Source organism: Siphateles boraxobius, unplaced genomic scaffold (assembly GCF_051911475.1).
Source record: "Siphateles boraxobius isolate OS27281-9 unplaced genomic scaffold, OSU_SipBor_1 2, whole genome shotgun sequence".
NCBI lineage: Eukaryota > Metazoa > Chordata > Actinopteri > Cypriniformes > Leuciscidae > Siphateles > Siphateles boraxobius.
Genome location: NW_027508810.1, coordinates 2,351,318 through 2,365,528, shown reverse-complemented (window position 1 = coordinate 2,365,528; position 14,211 = coordinate 2,351,318). Strand labels below are relative to the sequence as shown.

The following is a 14,211-nucleotide window of genomic DNA, read 5'->3' as shown; positions in this document are numbered from 1 at the left end:
AGAAGTCAAAGTACTCGAGGCTTTTTCAAAATTCTTAGAATGGGAAAAAATTAATACATCTTCTGCATACAACTGAACATTTACATCTTTAGATACTCCAGGAACATCATTATTATTTAGGGAATATAGAATTGGTTCTAAAATAGAACCTTGTGGAACCCCTTTGGGGCAAGCAATGCACGACACACATCGAGTCTCTAGAGAGCAGCTACATCAATCTTCATAACCTGCACTCGTATTCATTGTACCCTGACTTTGCAGCATTTCACCATCTAATGGAGATGAGCTGTTAGAGCTAGCGTTTCTGGCATCACTGAAGTATCTGGTGTTAATCAACCTGTGGATGTGAATATCAGGCACATCTGGGAAACCACTATACAAGATTATCAAGGGTCCTGGCGTTAATACCTCCAGTGACCGCATTTCAATGACTTCATACTGTACATGACTTTTAAGTCAATGAGCTGAACTAATGTGTGCACTTCACATGATCTGTGACACATGACGTTAGGAATACTGAAGATGTCAGTTGAAATCTTGTACATGTCTCTGGATGTGCTCATCTGGTTCTCGAATTATCTTTTCATTGAAGGGGAAGATTATCAGTGAACAAATAACATATCTCATTCTATTCCTTACACAAAGCTATCATTGGACTTCAGGAGATTAGAAAAACAATGAGGGTTAAAGATGTGTTATACTCAAGAGTGTCACACTACTAATGAAGTCTCATATTAGCCCAGCGAACAAAGAATGATTTTTATTATATATATATATATATATATATATATATATATATATATATATATATATATATATATATATATATATATATATATATATACACACACACACACACACACACACGCAAAGGATTATTAGGAACATCATACTAACACTGTGTTTGACCCCCTTTCGCCTTCAGAACTGCCTTAATTCTACGTGGCATTGATTCAACAAGGTGCTGAAAGCATTCTTTAGAAATGTTGGCCCATATTGATAGGATAGCATCTTGCAGTTGATGGAGATTTGTGGGATGCACATCCAGGGCACGAAGCTCCCGTTCCACCACATCCCAAACATGCTCTATTGGGTTGAGATCTGGTGACTGTGGGGGCCATTTTAGTACAGTGAACTCATTGTCATGTTGAAGAAACCAATTTGAAATGATTCAAGCTTTGTGACATGGTGCATTATCCTGCTGGAAGTAGCCATCAGAGGATGGGTACATGGTGGCCATAAAGGGATGGACATGGTCAGAAACAATGCTCATGTAGGCTGTGGCATTTAAACGATGCCCAATTGGCACTAAGGGGCCTAAAGTGTGCCTAAACATCCCCCCCACCATTACACCACCACCACCAGCCTGCACAGTGGTAACAAGGCATGATGGATCCATGTTCTCATTCTGTTTACGCCAAATTCTGACTCTACTATCTGAATGTGTCAACAGAAATCGAGACTCATCAGACCAGGCAACATTTTTCCAGTCTTCAACTGTCCAATTTTGGTGAGCTCTTGCAAATTGTAGCCTCTTTTTCCTATTTGTAGTGGAGATGAGTGGTACCCGGTGGGGTCTTCTGCTGTTGTAGCCCATCCGCATCAAGGTTGTGCGTGTTGTGGCTTCACAAATGCTTTGCTGAATACCTCGGTTGTAACGACTGGTTATTTCAGTCAAAGTTGCTCTTCTATCAGCTTGAATCAGTCGGCCCATTCTCCTCTGACCTCTAGCATCAACAAGGCATTTTCGCCCACAGGACTGCCGCATACTGGATGTTTTTCCCTTTTCACACCATTCTTTGTAAACCCTAGAAATGGTTGTGCGTGAAAATCCCAGTAACTGAGCAGATTGTGAAATACTCAGACCGGCCCGTCTGGCACCAACAACCACGCCACGCTCAAAATTGCTTAAATCACCTTTCTTTCCCATTCTGACATTCAGTTTGGAGTTCAGGAGATTGTCTTGACCAGGACCGCACCCCTAAATGCATTGAAGCAACTGCCATGTGATTGGTTGATTAGATAATTGCATTAATGAGAAATTGAACAGGTGTTCCTAATAATCCTTTAGGTGAGTGTATTAGGGCTGCAACTAACGATTATTTTGATAATCGATTAATCGGACGATTATTTTTTCGATTAATCGATTAATCGGATAGAAATTAAATTAGATTTTTTTTTTATTATAACTAAATAAAACCGTAAATCAGGGTATTTATGTGTAAAAGTGTACTTTAAAAAGTGCAAAAGCCACACATTGAGTTTTACTAATATCAATATTTGCATTGTTTTTAATGATAATTGCTGATGGCAAGTTGACAAACATGATTATTGTTAAAAAAATGATATCCAACATATTATGTTTTAACACAATTTTTGTTAAAACAAATTTACACAGACATGTTGTTCAGATGTGAATATCTGAACTAAAAACAAACTAAAAACATCTAAAATATATAATTCATTTAATTTTTATTTAAAATTAATTATATATAAGGAATATAAGGATAAAGAATATAATATATATTATATATAATATATAAAAGAATAATATAAGGATAAATTGATTAAATAAATATAGAAAGACTGAAAACAATTGTGTGAATGTAGAGCCGCAGTAGATCGCGTTTGAAAAACAATTAAAACTTAGTAGACAAATGCTATAAAAAGAGAACGGAATGGAGGTAACGTTACCCAGCAAGCTAACAGGCTTGAGTAAAGGACAGGAGAAATTATGCATTAGTGCACAAGCATTCGCTGAAAACCACTGAGTACAGTGACTAAAAAACAATATTTTACTGCTGCTGTTATTAACTGCCTTTATATTTAGTGCTTCGCTTTGTAAAGACCGTTTTAATTTAACCTATTTCTGCGGTAGCGCTATTTTAATCCATCACTTACGTTGCGAGCGAACTGATTGCACAACCTGATGCTCGAGACAAAATACAGACATCCCGGAAGTCCCGGGAGTCTCCCGCATATTGATTGCGGCTCCCTGATGCCCGCGAATTAGTTCAAACTCCCGAAATCTAGAGCGCGCAAGCAATGCAGACAGAAGGAGGAGGGTCCGACTGCGGCATGGGCGTTCCAGACGAGCCACAGAAACTCCCCAATGGGCATTCCTGTAGCGTTTAATAAACCAATCAGAAACAGTTTTGCACTGCCTTCTGGGAAAGGCGTAATTTCCGCTTTTTGGCTTCCGCTTTTTTAGTCCTAGATAAAAGTCTTTACGAGTCTATGGTAGTAGCTATGGCAAAGAGTTAGCGTAGGTCTATTTGTTTCTTGAGAAGTTATGTCTGTAAGTATAATTTATTTGTACAGTTTGAGCAATTCCAGCGTCATGTTAGAATGTGGTTGAAACGAAAGCAAGCAAGTTAGTTAACGATGTCATGGCAGCTAGCCAGAACGGAGTTAGATTGTTTGGTTTTATATACAATCTATGATTGCTTAGCCTTACGTAAGTTAAATACTGACAAATCTAACTTAGTCATCGTGTTTTTGTGGCAACGTTAAAAACATGTCAGCAATGCACATTGTTTCTTTCCATCTAAATGTCATTCAAAGTAAAGAAGTAAAAAACATTATGCATCCGTGTTGCTTGTTTGTTGAACACGTTAGACAACGCATCAAGTTCAAGCAGCAGCAAGATGGTATAAGAATACATTTGAGTTTGGTTAATGTTCTCCATATGTCTTTCTTCCACTGTAGTTACACTCTTCAGTCCTGTCCAGCGGTCAGAAGCCGCAATACCAAAGATGCCCAGACCCAGGCTGCACACTGCTCCACTGCCCTTTCTGTCCTCAGTACAAAGGGGACTATGCGAGGGTGGAAACCCACATGCAGAGCCATCTAAAGACGGTGGTGCATCATGGAGGTATGTTTTAGATAGATAGTTAAGCCTTTGTTGTCTCCAGAGTGGAGAAATTCATCTTTGGGAAGTGAGAGGCTGGCACAGGTACACTTAAAATCATGTTTAAAAAAAAAAAAACACACACCCACACATAGACATGCATACATGGAGAGATTCCCCTCCCCATTACAAGTACATATATAAAATAGCCCCATGATAAGTATTCAATTAACGCACAGTTCACAATCTGCATCACAATCACAATCTTCTATTGCACACTGCCTCATTACCTCATGTATTGCACACAGCCTACATGCATCCTACCCTATATCATGGCCTTCCTTAAAGTATTGTCCCATCAGTATATTAAATAAATAAATGAATGCAGACACTCATAAACACACACACAGACCACATACCCCTCAACCAATTACGCATCATAAGATTCTCCCCATCTGTGTTATGCACAATACACAAATCTGCATCACTTAATCAGAAGATCATAAAGTTATAAAAAGTGTTTGACCTATGTTGCACACTGATATTGTACACAGCCTGTCGCATATATTGCACTATGCCCTGTATCATGGCCTTCTATGAAATCTTCTATTGATTTGTTATAAAATTACAAAAAACTGCCTTCAGGTAATTGTACAGTTTTCAAGATGTGAAATTGGATATTGCATACATGTGCATTTCATATAATTTGTTATTGAAAATCTCTTATTCCAGACACACACAGCTCTAGGTCGAGCTATTGAAACATGTGAGCTGACCTCAGGACAAAAATATCCCAACAAAAACACTCTGATACATGGGTACCTTCATTTTGAAGCGTTAACAGATCATAATTATGATTTTGCCTGTGTTCGCTGTGGACATCACCCACCTATTGTTGTCATGGATCTTCACAAGAACTGTGTTTTTAGCATGGCAGGTACTGTCCAGGTTTTATTCTAGAAAATGCCGACCCCCATTTATTGTCAACTATATTAATATTTCTTATAACTTGTAGTCAGTGAACTAGAGAATCCACCTGATGGTTTTGATGGAAAGGTGGACATTGGTGACTTCTGGGACTCTGTATGTCTGGAGAGAATCGCAAGGGCTTTTGTTCCAAGTAAGTGGCTTTAATCTTAAATAATTGCCATGTAACCCACTGAAATACAATTCTCCACTTCACTTCCTGTCTATCTATTGCCCTTACAAACCCTAAGTACAGACTGTTTTCTTTCAGGTGACAGGCAAAATCCTTTCCAAGTTCAACCCACATACAACCACTGGGCCCCTTGGATTGGCTCTCATACTCGCAAGTCGAATATGGTGCTCAATACAGAGCATGAGAAGGTCCACATGTCCATGCAGCCAAATGAATGCAGGGAGATGGACATAACAGAGGACCGGTTACTGGACGAAATATCCAATTTAAAGGTGAGCTTATCTGCATTTCCTGAACATGATCTGAACCTTAAACTCATACTATACTGACTTTGCACACATTCACTCTTTAGCACTTATGAACACATCCAAACACATTGCACCACACACACACACACACACCTGACTTAAAAAAAAAAATATATATATATATATATATTTTACATCTCCCTCCCTATTTCATGGACCTGTCTTACATATCTCCATGCATAATATTCCTCTACCCTCACTATCCTATATCCCCTGGCATTATAAGTAAGACCTCTCACACCCTCCCCCCTCACACACACCAGCACACTGCTTCACCTCTCCAGTCACCAATTCACCAGTAACCTCAACCCCCTCCAGCATACACAGAGCAAACTATGCATGTGACATAAACGTTTTGTGTCTCTTTTTTTTATTCTGTTCAAACAATACAGCAGTTGGCAATTACACCTTATTTTTTTTAATACATTACAGGTCCATGCCATCCGCAAACTCTGTAAGGAGTGCAGCATTGATTCCAGGGGCTCAAAAATGGAATTAATCTTGCGTCTAAGAGAAGAGATGGCAACTAGAAGCAAGTACGATAAAGTCTTTCAGAAGGTTTGGGGTGCATCTGGTAAGTTAAAATAACTGGCTCAACACAAGTGTTTATCACAACAGTGTTAATCTTTTGGACTGTCTACTGGTAATGTAGTTGGACATCATTGAGGTCTTTCTTTCTACCACAGGTGGTTGGGCTGTTGTTATGTGCCCCTGTGGACAAGTTGTTTCTTTAAAATGCAAAATTAGGGCAGAAAGTCCGCGAGACTTCACAGACTTGTTGCTCTCGTGGAAACATATGCCAAATATAAGCATCTACGATTTTGCCCGAGGGCTTGCAGTACATGCTAACCTGAGAGAACCTGAGGTGGTCCCTTTCAGCCCTCATGAGGGTCGACTGCTGGACCCCAGCCCTGAAAACCTGCAGTGGGCATCCAAAGGTGGCACAGTCAGTTTACCCTGGCTCAAAACCAAGAAAACTTTCCCGGACCCGAATGGCCATCCTTTGACTGGGTCGGAAGAACACTATTGTCTTTATGACACCTTCCACGAGAGAAACACGAAAGACCCAAGAGATATCCTTCGGAGGTTAGGGCTGGTACCAGAGCTTGCCGGAAGAATAAACAGCCAAGTAGCTGAACAGCTCTTCTCCATCATGAAGAAAAATAATTACTTCATGAATATGCTCTCTCCTTCTGCACATGTCTTCACGATGCGAAATATCATTCATCACTACAATCAACGGAAAAACAAGACAGTCATGGAGGAATTAAGGAAGCTTGTGAGCCCTGACATTCCACTGACTCTCAATGAGTATGGACAGGCAGAATTCTGTCTCTTGCCCTCTTCTCAGACAAGAGAATGTGATCTTCTCCCAGACACGCATGTTGTCATGGACACTTTACAGACAACAGAATTAGACCCAAATTTCCCACCACAATGTCAGCGTAAGAGACATTTTCAAGCTGTTTTCACTAGTGATTGTATACAATACAGTATATATGTTTCCAATAATACATTCTATTTTTTCTCTCTCTTCAGCTGTTCACCCCACTAATCTTGACTCCACAGTTGCAAATTGGAAACAAACACTACATGCAAGACTCTCTCAAGCAGTAAGTTGTAATAGTAGTATTTCTCAATCAGCGTCTTCAATCATGCATGCATGTATATCATTTTATGCACATTTCCCCATAGCTAGACTATGTGTTGGACATTAATGCCGACCCACATGAGCCAATTGTCCTAGCCAACTCCCCGATCCTCAAAAGGTCAGACTTTTGGACACTTGGCCTAGAAAGAGATATAGAAGCAACGGTAAGTAAAAACTTAGTGTCTATTCTTTGATCTGTATGTGGACTTGCAGTATGAATAATCTTATTTCTTTCTTTTTAGATAGCAAATTATTGTTTCAACATTATCACAAACATTGCAAATGCACATGTAAGTAAGTGGTTTATTCATTTTACGAAACAACCTTGCCCTCTGATTTTGTGTTTTTAACCGTTGAATTTTATGTAGTGTAGGCAAAGTCTGTTTCTATGATTAAAAAAAAAAAAATTTTATTAAAGGGCATAGCAACCATTGCTGTGGATGCCTATGTGGTAGTGACGTGGCTTCCTCCATTATCAGCTTGCCCTGCTGATTCCATGATTGTGAGTAGTGATGTAAAATAATTTGTATCTACCTTGTCCTATCTACCTATTTGTATTTACCTCATATCCTTCAAATTCCTCTCTGAAAAGTTTTTGTTTCCTCCAGTGTGACTTTGCATCCAAGGATGTTGTGCTTCTCCCGGCCTGGCAGCCAGGACACTGGACTTTGTGTGTGAGTAATCTCACCTTGGCATATTGTTCTTTGAAATCATACTATTTTTATACAACCATCATCCTTACTTTGTTGCCATGTACTGCATCAATTTGTTTCAGGAATGTTTAATTCTAATATGAAATGGGCACAAAATCCAGAAAATGCTAATTTAATATATTTAAAAGCCTATTTCTTTCATCAGTTGCCTTGCCTAGGGTAACTCAAGTGCTCAGTCATAAAACATCTATGATATGGGGGTGATAAGCTCAGGAGGTAGATTATGGCTGAGTGAGAAACATCAGCTGTAAAGAGCTTTATGGTTGTAATTGGGTCCTTAACCAACCCATGTCTTGCTATTCCATGAAATTAAACTTTTAACAGGTTCTCAAACCAAGACAGAGGACTATGCACTTTTTTGACTCCAGGGATCCTAGTGGCTTTGGAGATGGCTGCTACCTAGATGTCTTCAGGTTTTTCCTAGAAATCTGATTGCTGGTTCTTTATGTTCATGGAAAACTCGGAGGGTCTTGAAGCATTGTTCTTTCCTATGTCTAAACCTTTAAGAGAATAGTTATGTAGTTTTTTTTTTATTAAAATGAAGACAGTTGATCATTTTTTCCCTGGAAACATCAGAGTCTTTACTTTTTAGAAATATTATGTGGGCTTTCAAAACACTGCTTCAAGAACAGAGTGTTTTTTTAATGGAAGTATAGTAGTTCTGTTTTAGACTAACTTCCTTTTTTTTTCAGATAAATTGTTTTCACTGTTCACACGTTCCATATGTTCCTAAGTCTCTATTAGGAAATGCTGTTACTCCTAGGCCAGTTACTAGTATGGGTATAGTGTAGACCTTATTCATTACACTTATAAGCTGTGCTCTCAAGGTGGGTATGTGTAGTCAAGGCAGAGTTTTGGCAATTCCTTATTAGGGCTCAGTGTTCCATTTGAAAGAGGTGAATTGCAACTAATATTTCTTCAAAATTATTTTCAGTAACCTCGCACATATGGTGTCCAGTGAAGAGTGGAACATCCTTTTCTTGTCAGACTATGAGGTAAAACATTGGCATGTGTGGATGGAGCTCTAATCCATTACAATTAGTATAGCAGCATAGACAATCATGTGTTGCTACTTGCTGACCGTAGTTGCTGTTAAAAAAATACCTATTAAAAAACCTATTAAAGCATATTGTGGTAGAAAGAAAGAAAGAAACAAACAAACGGGCTTAAATGCAATTTGATTTGGAGAGTGAATGCAAATATGTACGGATCATCATCATTTACCATGCTCTGTTATGATTTTTCTAGGGTGCATCTCATCAGCATCTCAGCAATAATTGTGGGGTGTTCATGCTGATGGTGAGTTGTAGCCTAATGTTTTCTGTAACGTCTTTTATTGACTTCTTCTGAATTAGTAACTTTTTTTTTTATCTTAATTTCAGTATGCTATGTATGCTACCCTCCAAAAACCATTTGACTTCAGTGAGGTGGGTTTTTTATCTTAAAATCTTAATCCGATGTATAATATTAAATATTATATGTTCAGTCATTTACTCGTCCTATTTGGAAGTTGCTGACCACAATATGTATTGCTGACCACAATTCTTTTCAGGTGGACATGACAACTATCAGAAGGTGGTGGTGTGCGCAAGTGTTGCAGACATTTACTGTTGAAAGGTATCACATTGTATCCTTAGTTTGTGATTGACCTACATTTGAGGATGTAGGCCAATATGCTAAACTCTCTCCATCTCTCAGCAACACTGAAGGACCAGTGGTCACACCTGCTGCAACGGAAAGGGACCAGAAACAGGACCAGCCATACCTCCCTCCAGAGATTTTGCAGAAGATCATTGGGATTACCCTTAGAATGGACATGACCATGCTGGAATCATTTAATAGGGTGTCTAAATTGTTTCGAGATCTTTCGAGGCCTTTTCATCCAATGATCAGCATTAATGATAGCGTGGCTGAGGATCTTGAAATTGAAAGTAATCTGGTGCATATTAGCATTGGCAAAATCTACAAGGTGGCAGGCCGTGGCAGTGGCCTTGTGCTACGACTAGCACATTTGTTTTCTTCCAAAAAAAATTGGATGAAGGCATGCTTGGTGCTTAGACACACAGGCTATGGAAGGTACTTGGTACAGGATGTACAGTTTGCAAAGTAGGTCCCATTGCCTTTCAGACATCTTAAGCATGCATGACACACACACGCATGCATCACACACACACACGCATGCATGACACACACGCGCGTGCACATGCATGAAACACACACGCGCGTGCACATGCATGAAACACACACGTGCATGCATGATACACTCTTGCGCACACACGCAACACACACACACACACACGCATGCATGCAACACACACATGCAACACGCATGCAACACACGCATGCAACACACACACACACACACACGCATGCAACACACACACACACACACGCATGCAACACACACGCATGTCACACACACACACACACTGTTCGAACTATACCGTGTCCTTTGGGGGAGCCCACTTGATTAGTTTGTATCACACACACACGCAACACACACCCCTGCAACACACACACACATGCATGCAACACGCACACACACACTTTACCGTTCAAACTATACCGTGTCCTTTGGGGAGCCCACTTGATTAGTTTGTATAGTTAGTTGATATAACTTGAGTTTGTATTTATAAGTTGTTATTTTATTTTTTTACTGTATTTTATTTTGTATTTTATACTGCATGACAATAAAGTTTTAAGTTTGCTACGTAAAATAAATTGTCTGTGTCTTTACTGAAAATATCCATATTCAGCCAAGTATTAGTGTGTGTAAATAAGGGAACCCTTGTGAACTATGCTGTCTGATTGTAAATAAATGCTGCTTGTATCTTAAGTATACAATGGTAACACTGTTGTAATATTTGTTATGAATGCAGTTTTTTTCGTATCCAAATTATTGCACTTACAGCAGTACTACAACTGTGTTGAGGTGCAGTAGCCTATTCTGCAGTAATTACTGTACTGTAGGAAATACTGTGTTGATACTGCAGTACAATTTATTTTATTTTTTATCATAAGGGGCATGTAAGCTATTTGACAAGTAGAACAATGCACTGCACAACCCAACATTTTCAACTGCTACTGCGACGTTCGGTAGCTGGCTTTACGTTCAAACTTAAGTTCCTGCTTTCCTATGTTTGGTTCAATGCTAACGTCAATGCTAACCCAACCCTTATTTTGACATAATATAGACCGGATGTTGACAGTTCCTTGTAGGAGAAGAAGAAAAGGGGGGTTTTCCCGTTTACGGATAAAACGCCCATTTATGTTCCGAAAAGTGGGGGTGTTCCCGTTTACGGATAAAACGCCCATTTTTGTTCCGCAGACCGATGATATTCGACAGAAGAGACTGCTCCAAACCGTGTAGCGCGCGCGCTCGGCAGAGCGCCTGAGGGAGAGAGACCTTGCGTGTGTGTGCGTACCAGTAAACGCTCCCCGTGACGTAAGCAGACCAACTAATCGATAATGACATTCGTTGACAACGATTTTCATAATCGATTATAATCGATTTTATCGATTAGTTGTTGCAGCCCTAGAGTGTATATTAGTGCTGTCAAACGATTAAAATATTTAATCGAGATTAATCGCATTAATGTCATAGTTAACTCGCAATTAATCACACATTTTTATCTATTATAAATGTCCCTTGATTTCTTTTTTTCCCATTATTTTTTCTCATTTTAATGCTCTTATCAACATGGAAAAGTGGATTGGCAGTAAGTTTGTTCTTGTTGTGGTATCCATGTACTTTTGTCTGAAGTCATCCATTCAAATTATACATTTATAAATAAGTCAATAAACAATTATGTGTGTAATAAATAATAGTGTTATACTACAATACCGGTATACTTTAATTGAAATATAAATAAATAAATAAATCCTTGTCAAAGCCGTCGCCTGGCTTTGACAAGGGGGTGGAGAACTTGCATGTGTGCTTGGACATCTTAGTGCCAATTGGGCATCGTTTAAATGCCACGGCCTACATGAGCATTGTTTCTGACCATGTCCATCCCTTTATGGCCACCATGTACCCATCCTCTGATGGCTACTTCCAGCAGGATAATGCACCATGTCACAAAGCTCGAATCATTTCAAATTGGTTTCTTTAACATGACGATGAGTACACTGTACTAAAATGGCCCCCACAGTCACCAGAATTCAACCCAATAGAGCATGTTTGGGATGTGGTGGAACGGGAGCTTCGTGCCCTGGATCTGCATCCCACAAATGTCCATCAACTGCAAGATGCTATCCTATCAATATGGGCCAACATTTCTAAAGAATGCTTTCAGCACCTTGTTGAATCAATGCCACGTAGAATTAAGGCAGTTCTGAAGGCGAAAGGGGGTCAAACACAGTATGAGTATGGTGTTCCTAATAATCCTTTAGGTGAGTGTATATACAGTATGTATATATATATATATATATATATATTCACTGTGATTTAATGTATACATGGTCTGGTGAATGCCAACAAAAACAGTCATCTCCAGATACTAATTTAGTACAGGAATATTCACTGAAATATAGAAAGCGCATATCACCTTAAAAACTGTTTGACTATCTATAGTTGTAGTGTGCTTGTTTACACAAACTCAAAGTGTTTTATGTCACATAAATAACGCACAGGCAGCGAAATGCTTGTCCTGCTGATTTTCTCCAACAAAAAGAACAACTCAGTTTTAAAGACTCCAAGCTTTATGCACTGAACTGCAACAACTGAAGGAAGACGAAATTTATATAAAGCAGATCCGTCTCAGTATTTTTTGGGGTAAACCGCATTCAAGCCGTTGTAAAATGCTGACCATGCATCAACTAGCGCATCAATTGTGCATTATATCTATTTCATGCACACAACATGGATAAACTACAACAGTGTCAACTGTGTGGACTCTAGAGCTGGGTTGACCATATCCATTTCTCGATTTTAATTGATACTGATATGGATTCTAAAATTTCAAGAACAATGTCTATGCGGTTTTCTGTTGATCCGTGAAAAAAAAAAAAACTTCACTAAGCTTTATGCTTCCACGTTTCCTACATGTGCCTGATATTCACATCCAACGGTTGATCAACACCAAATACTTCAAAAGCTTTATGCTTTGCTACTTTTAATATGAATTTTATTACGCAATTCAAAATTTTTTGTTTTGCCGTTCTTTAATATGGCATGTGGCTTTAATGTGCCCATTTAAATGTGGTTTTTAAACCATTCGAGTGTGAAAGAGCGCTCAACTTGGCACTTTTCTGTGCTGGGAATATCCAGAGTGCTCGAAAGCCGCCTCTCATATAGTACACAAATACTGAATGTATTCCACTTTCATGTCGTCTTGCATTTGAACGGACAAAAACACATAAAATTGTCAAAAATTTTACTTTTTGTATTACTGACTGTATACTAGTCTTTTTGAAATGTATATCAGTTAGTCTAGTTTATTAGTTAATTGCTCTTTAAACTGCTGTTTTTTGTTGATGGTATTCAGCTGCAAAAATGATTTGCAAAAAGACAGAATACATATGTCTGATATCCATGTTTGACTTTTCTCTTAGCATATTTTAATCGAAACTGGGAATTGATAAGAATCGGAATCGATAAGCAGAATTGGAATTGAAATTGCTAAAATTCAAACAATACCCAACCCTAGGTAAACAAGTCCTTTTTATTCATGCATCAATTATTTCAGCCCTCCAAAACAGTTGGTCATGGTCAAAATGAAAAATTAATTTCTGGCTGAATATTTTCAGCTGCTAAAATTACAGTGCATATATATTCAGCAGTAGCAATAAATGCACTTTTTGAACATTGTTCTCTTTTATCCTATTAATGTAGTATTATGAATGCAAAAAGCCATTTTACCCAAGTATAAGGGAAGTTTTGGTGCTCTTCATTTTGTGTCCAAGACTCCAAGAACAGACATTATCTGTGGGAAAACTGTGGCTTTATATGAAGACTTCATTTGGACTTACCAAAATGCTGCTGACTAGTATCATTTCGAAGAGCGTGGGGCCCAGGTTAAAGACCAGAGCGCTGAGCACAAAGCTAATTCCTCGAGTGCCGCGGTCAATAGCTTTGGACAGCGCTCCTGTCTGCCTGCTCAGGTGGAAGCCCAGATCCAGGTTATGGAGATGGAGAAAGACGTTCTTGGCTATCCTCCTGATGGAGCTCTGAGCCACTTTCCCAAACACTGCGTTCCTCAGCTCATTGAAGAGAGCCGCTCCGGCACGGGAAATACCGTCTGAGAACACACACACACTTTCAATGAAATACTGCCAATGGAATAAAAACTTAAAAGTACAGAAAAGGAAAACTGCATGAAGTGTGTGTCAGTTAATTCACGTAGTTGCTGGATAAACAGAGGAAGTCACTGCGTGTGGCAGAGACGACTGCCTCGAATAAATCCTAATATATTGGAGGCTGTCGTGGCACTCTTAAGCCCCTTAATGACAAATATGAAGAGCCTAACATATCATACGTGCATGTTAACAAGCTTCAGGGAATATATTCACAGTCATAGACAACAGTGTAC

At 39.0% G+C, this 14,211-nt stretch overlaps 1 protein-coding gene and 1 long non-coding RNA gene across 2 annotated transcripts in view; one reads left to right on the top strand and one right to left on the bottom strand.

Moving 5' to 3' along the window:
- abcb7 (ATP-binding cassette, sub-family B (MDR/TAP), member 7) overlaps positions 1–14,211 on the bottom strand; it is a 56,805-nt gene that overhangs the window by 27,097 nt on the left and 15,497 nt on the right. The window contains exon 6 of the mRNA XM_077235628.1: positions 13,652–13,920. Coding sequence (XP_077091743.1) covers positions 13,652–13,920 — 269 coding nt within the window. The remainder of the gene's footprint in view (positions 1–13,651; positions 13,921–14,211) is intronic.
- Positions 9,069–9,492, top strand: LOC143744249 (uncharacterized). The gene is made up of 3 exons (XR_013205822.1): positions 9,069–9,108; positions 9,234–9,298; positions 9,380–9,492. It is a non-coding gene; the product is annotated as an uncharacterized LOC143744249 (long non-coding RNA).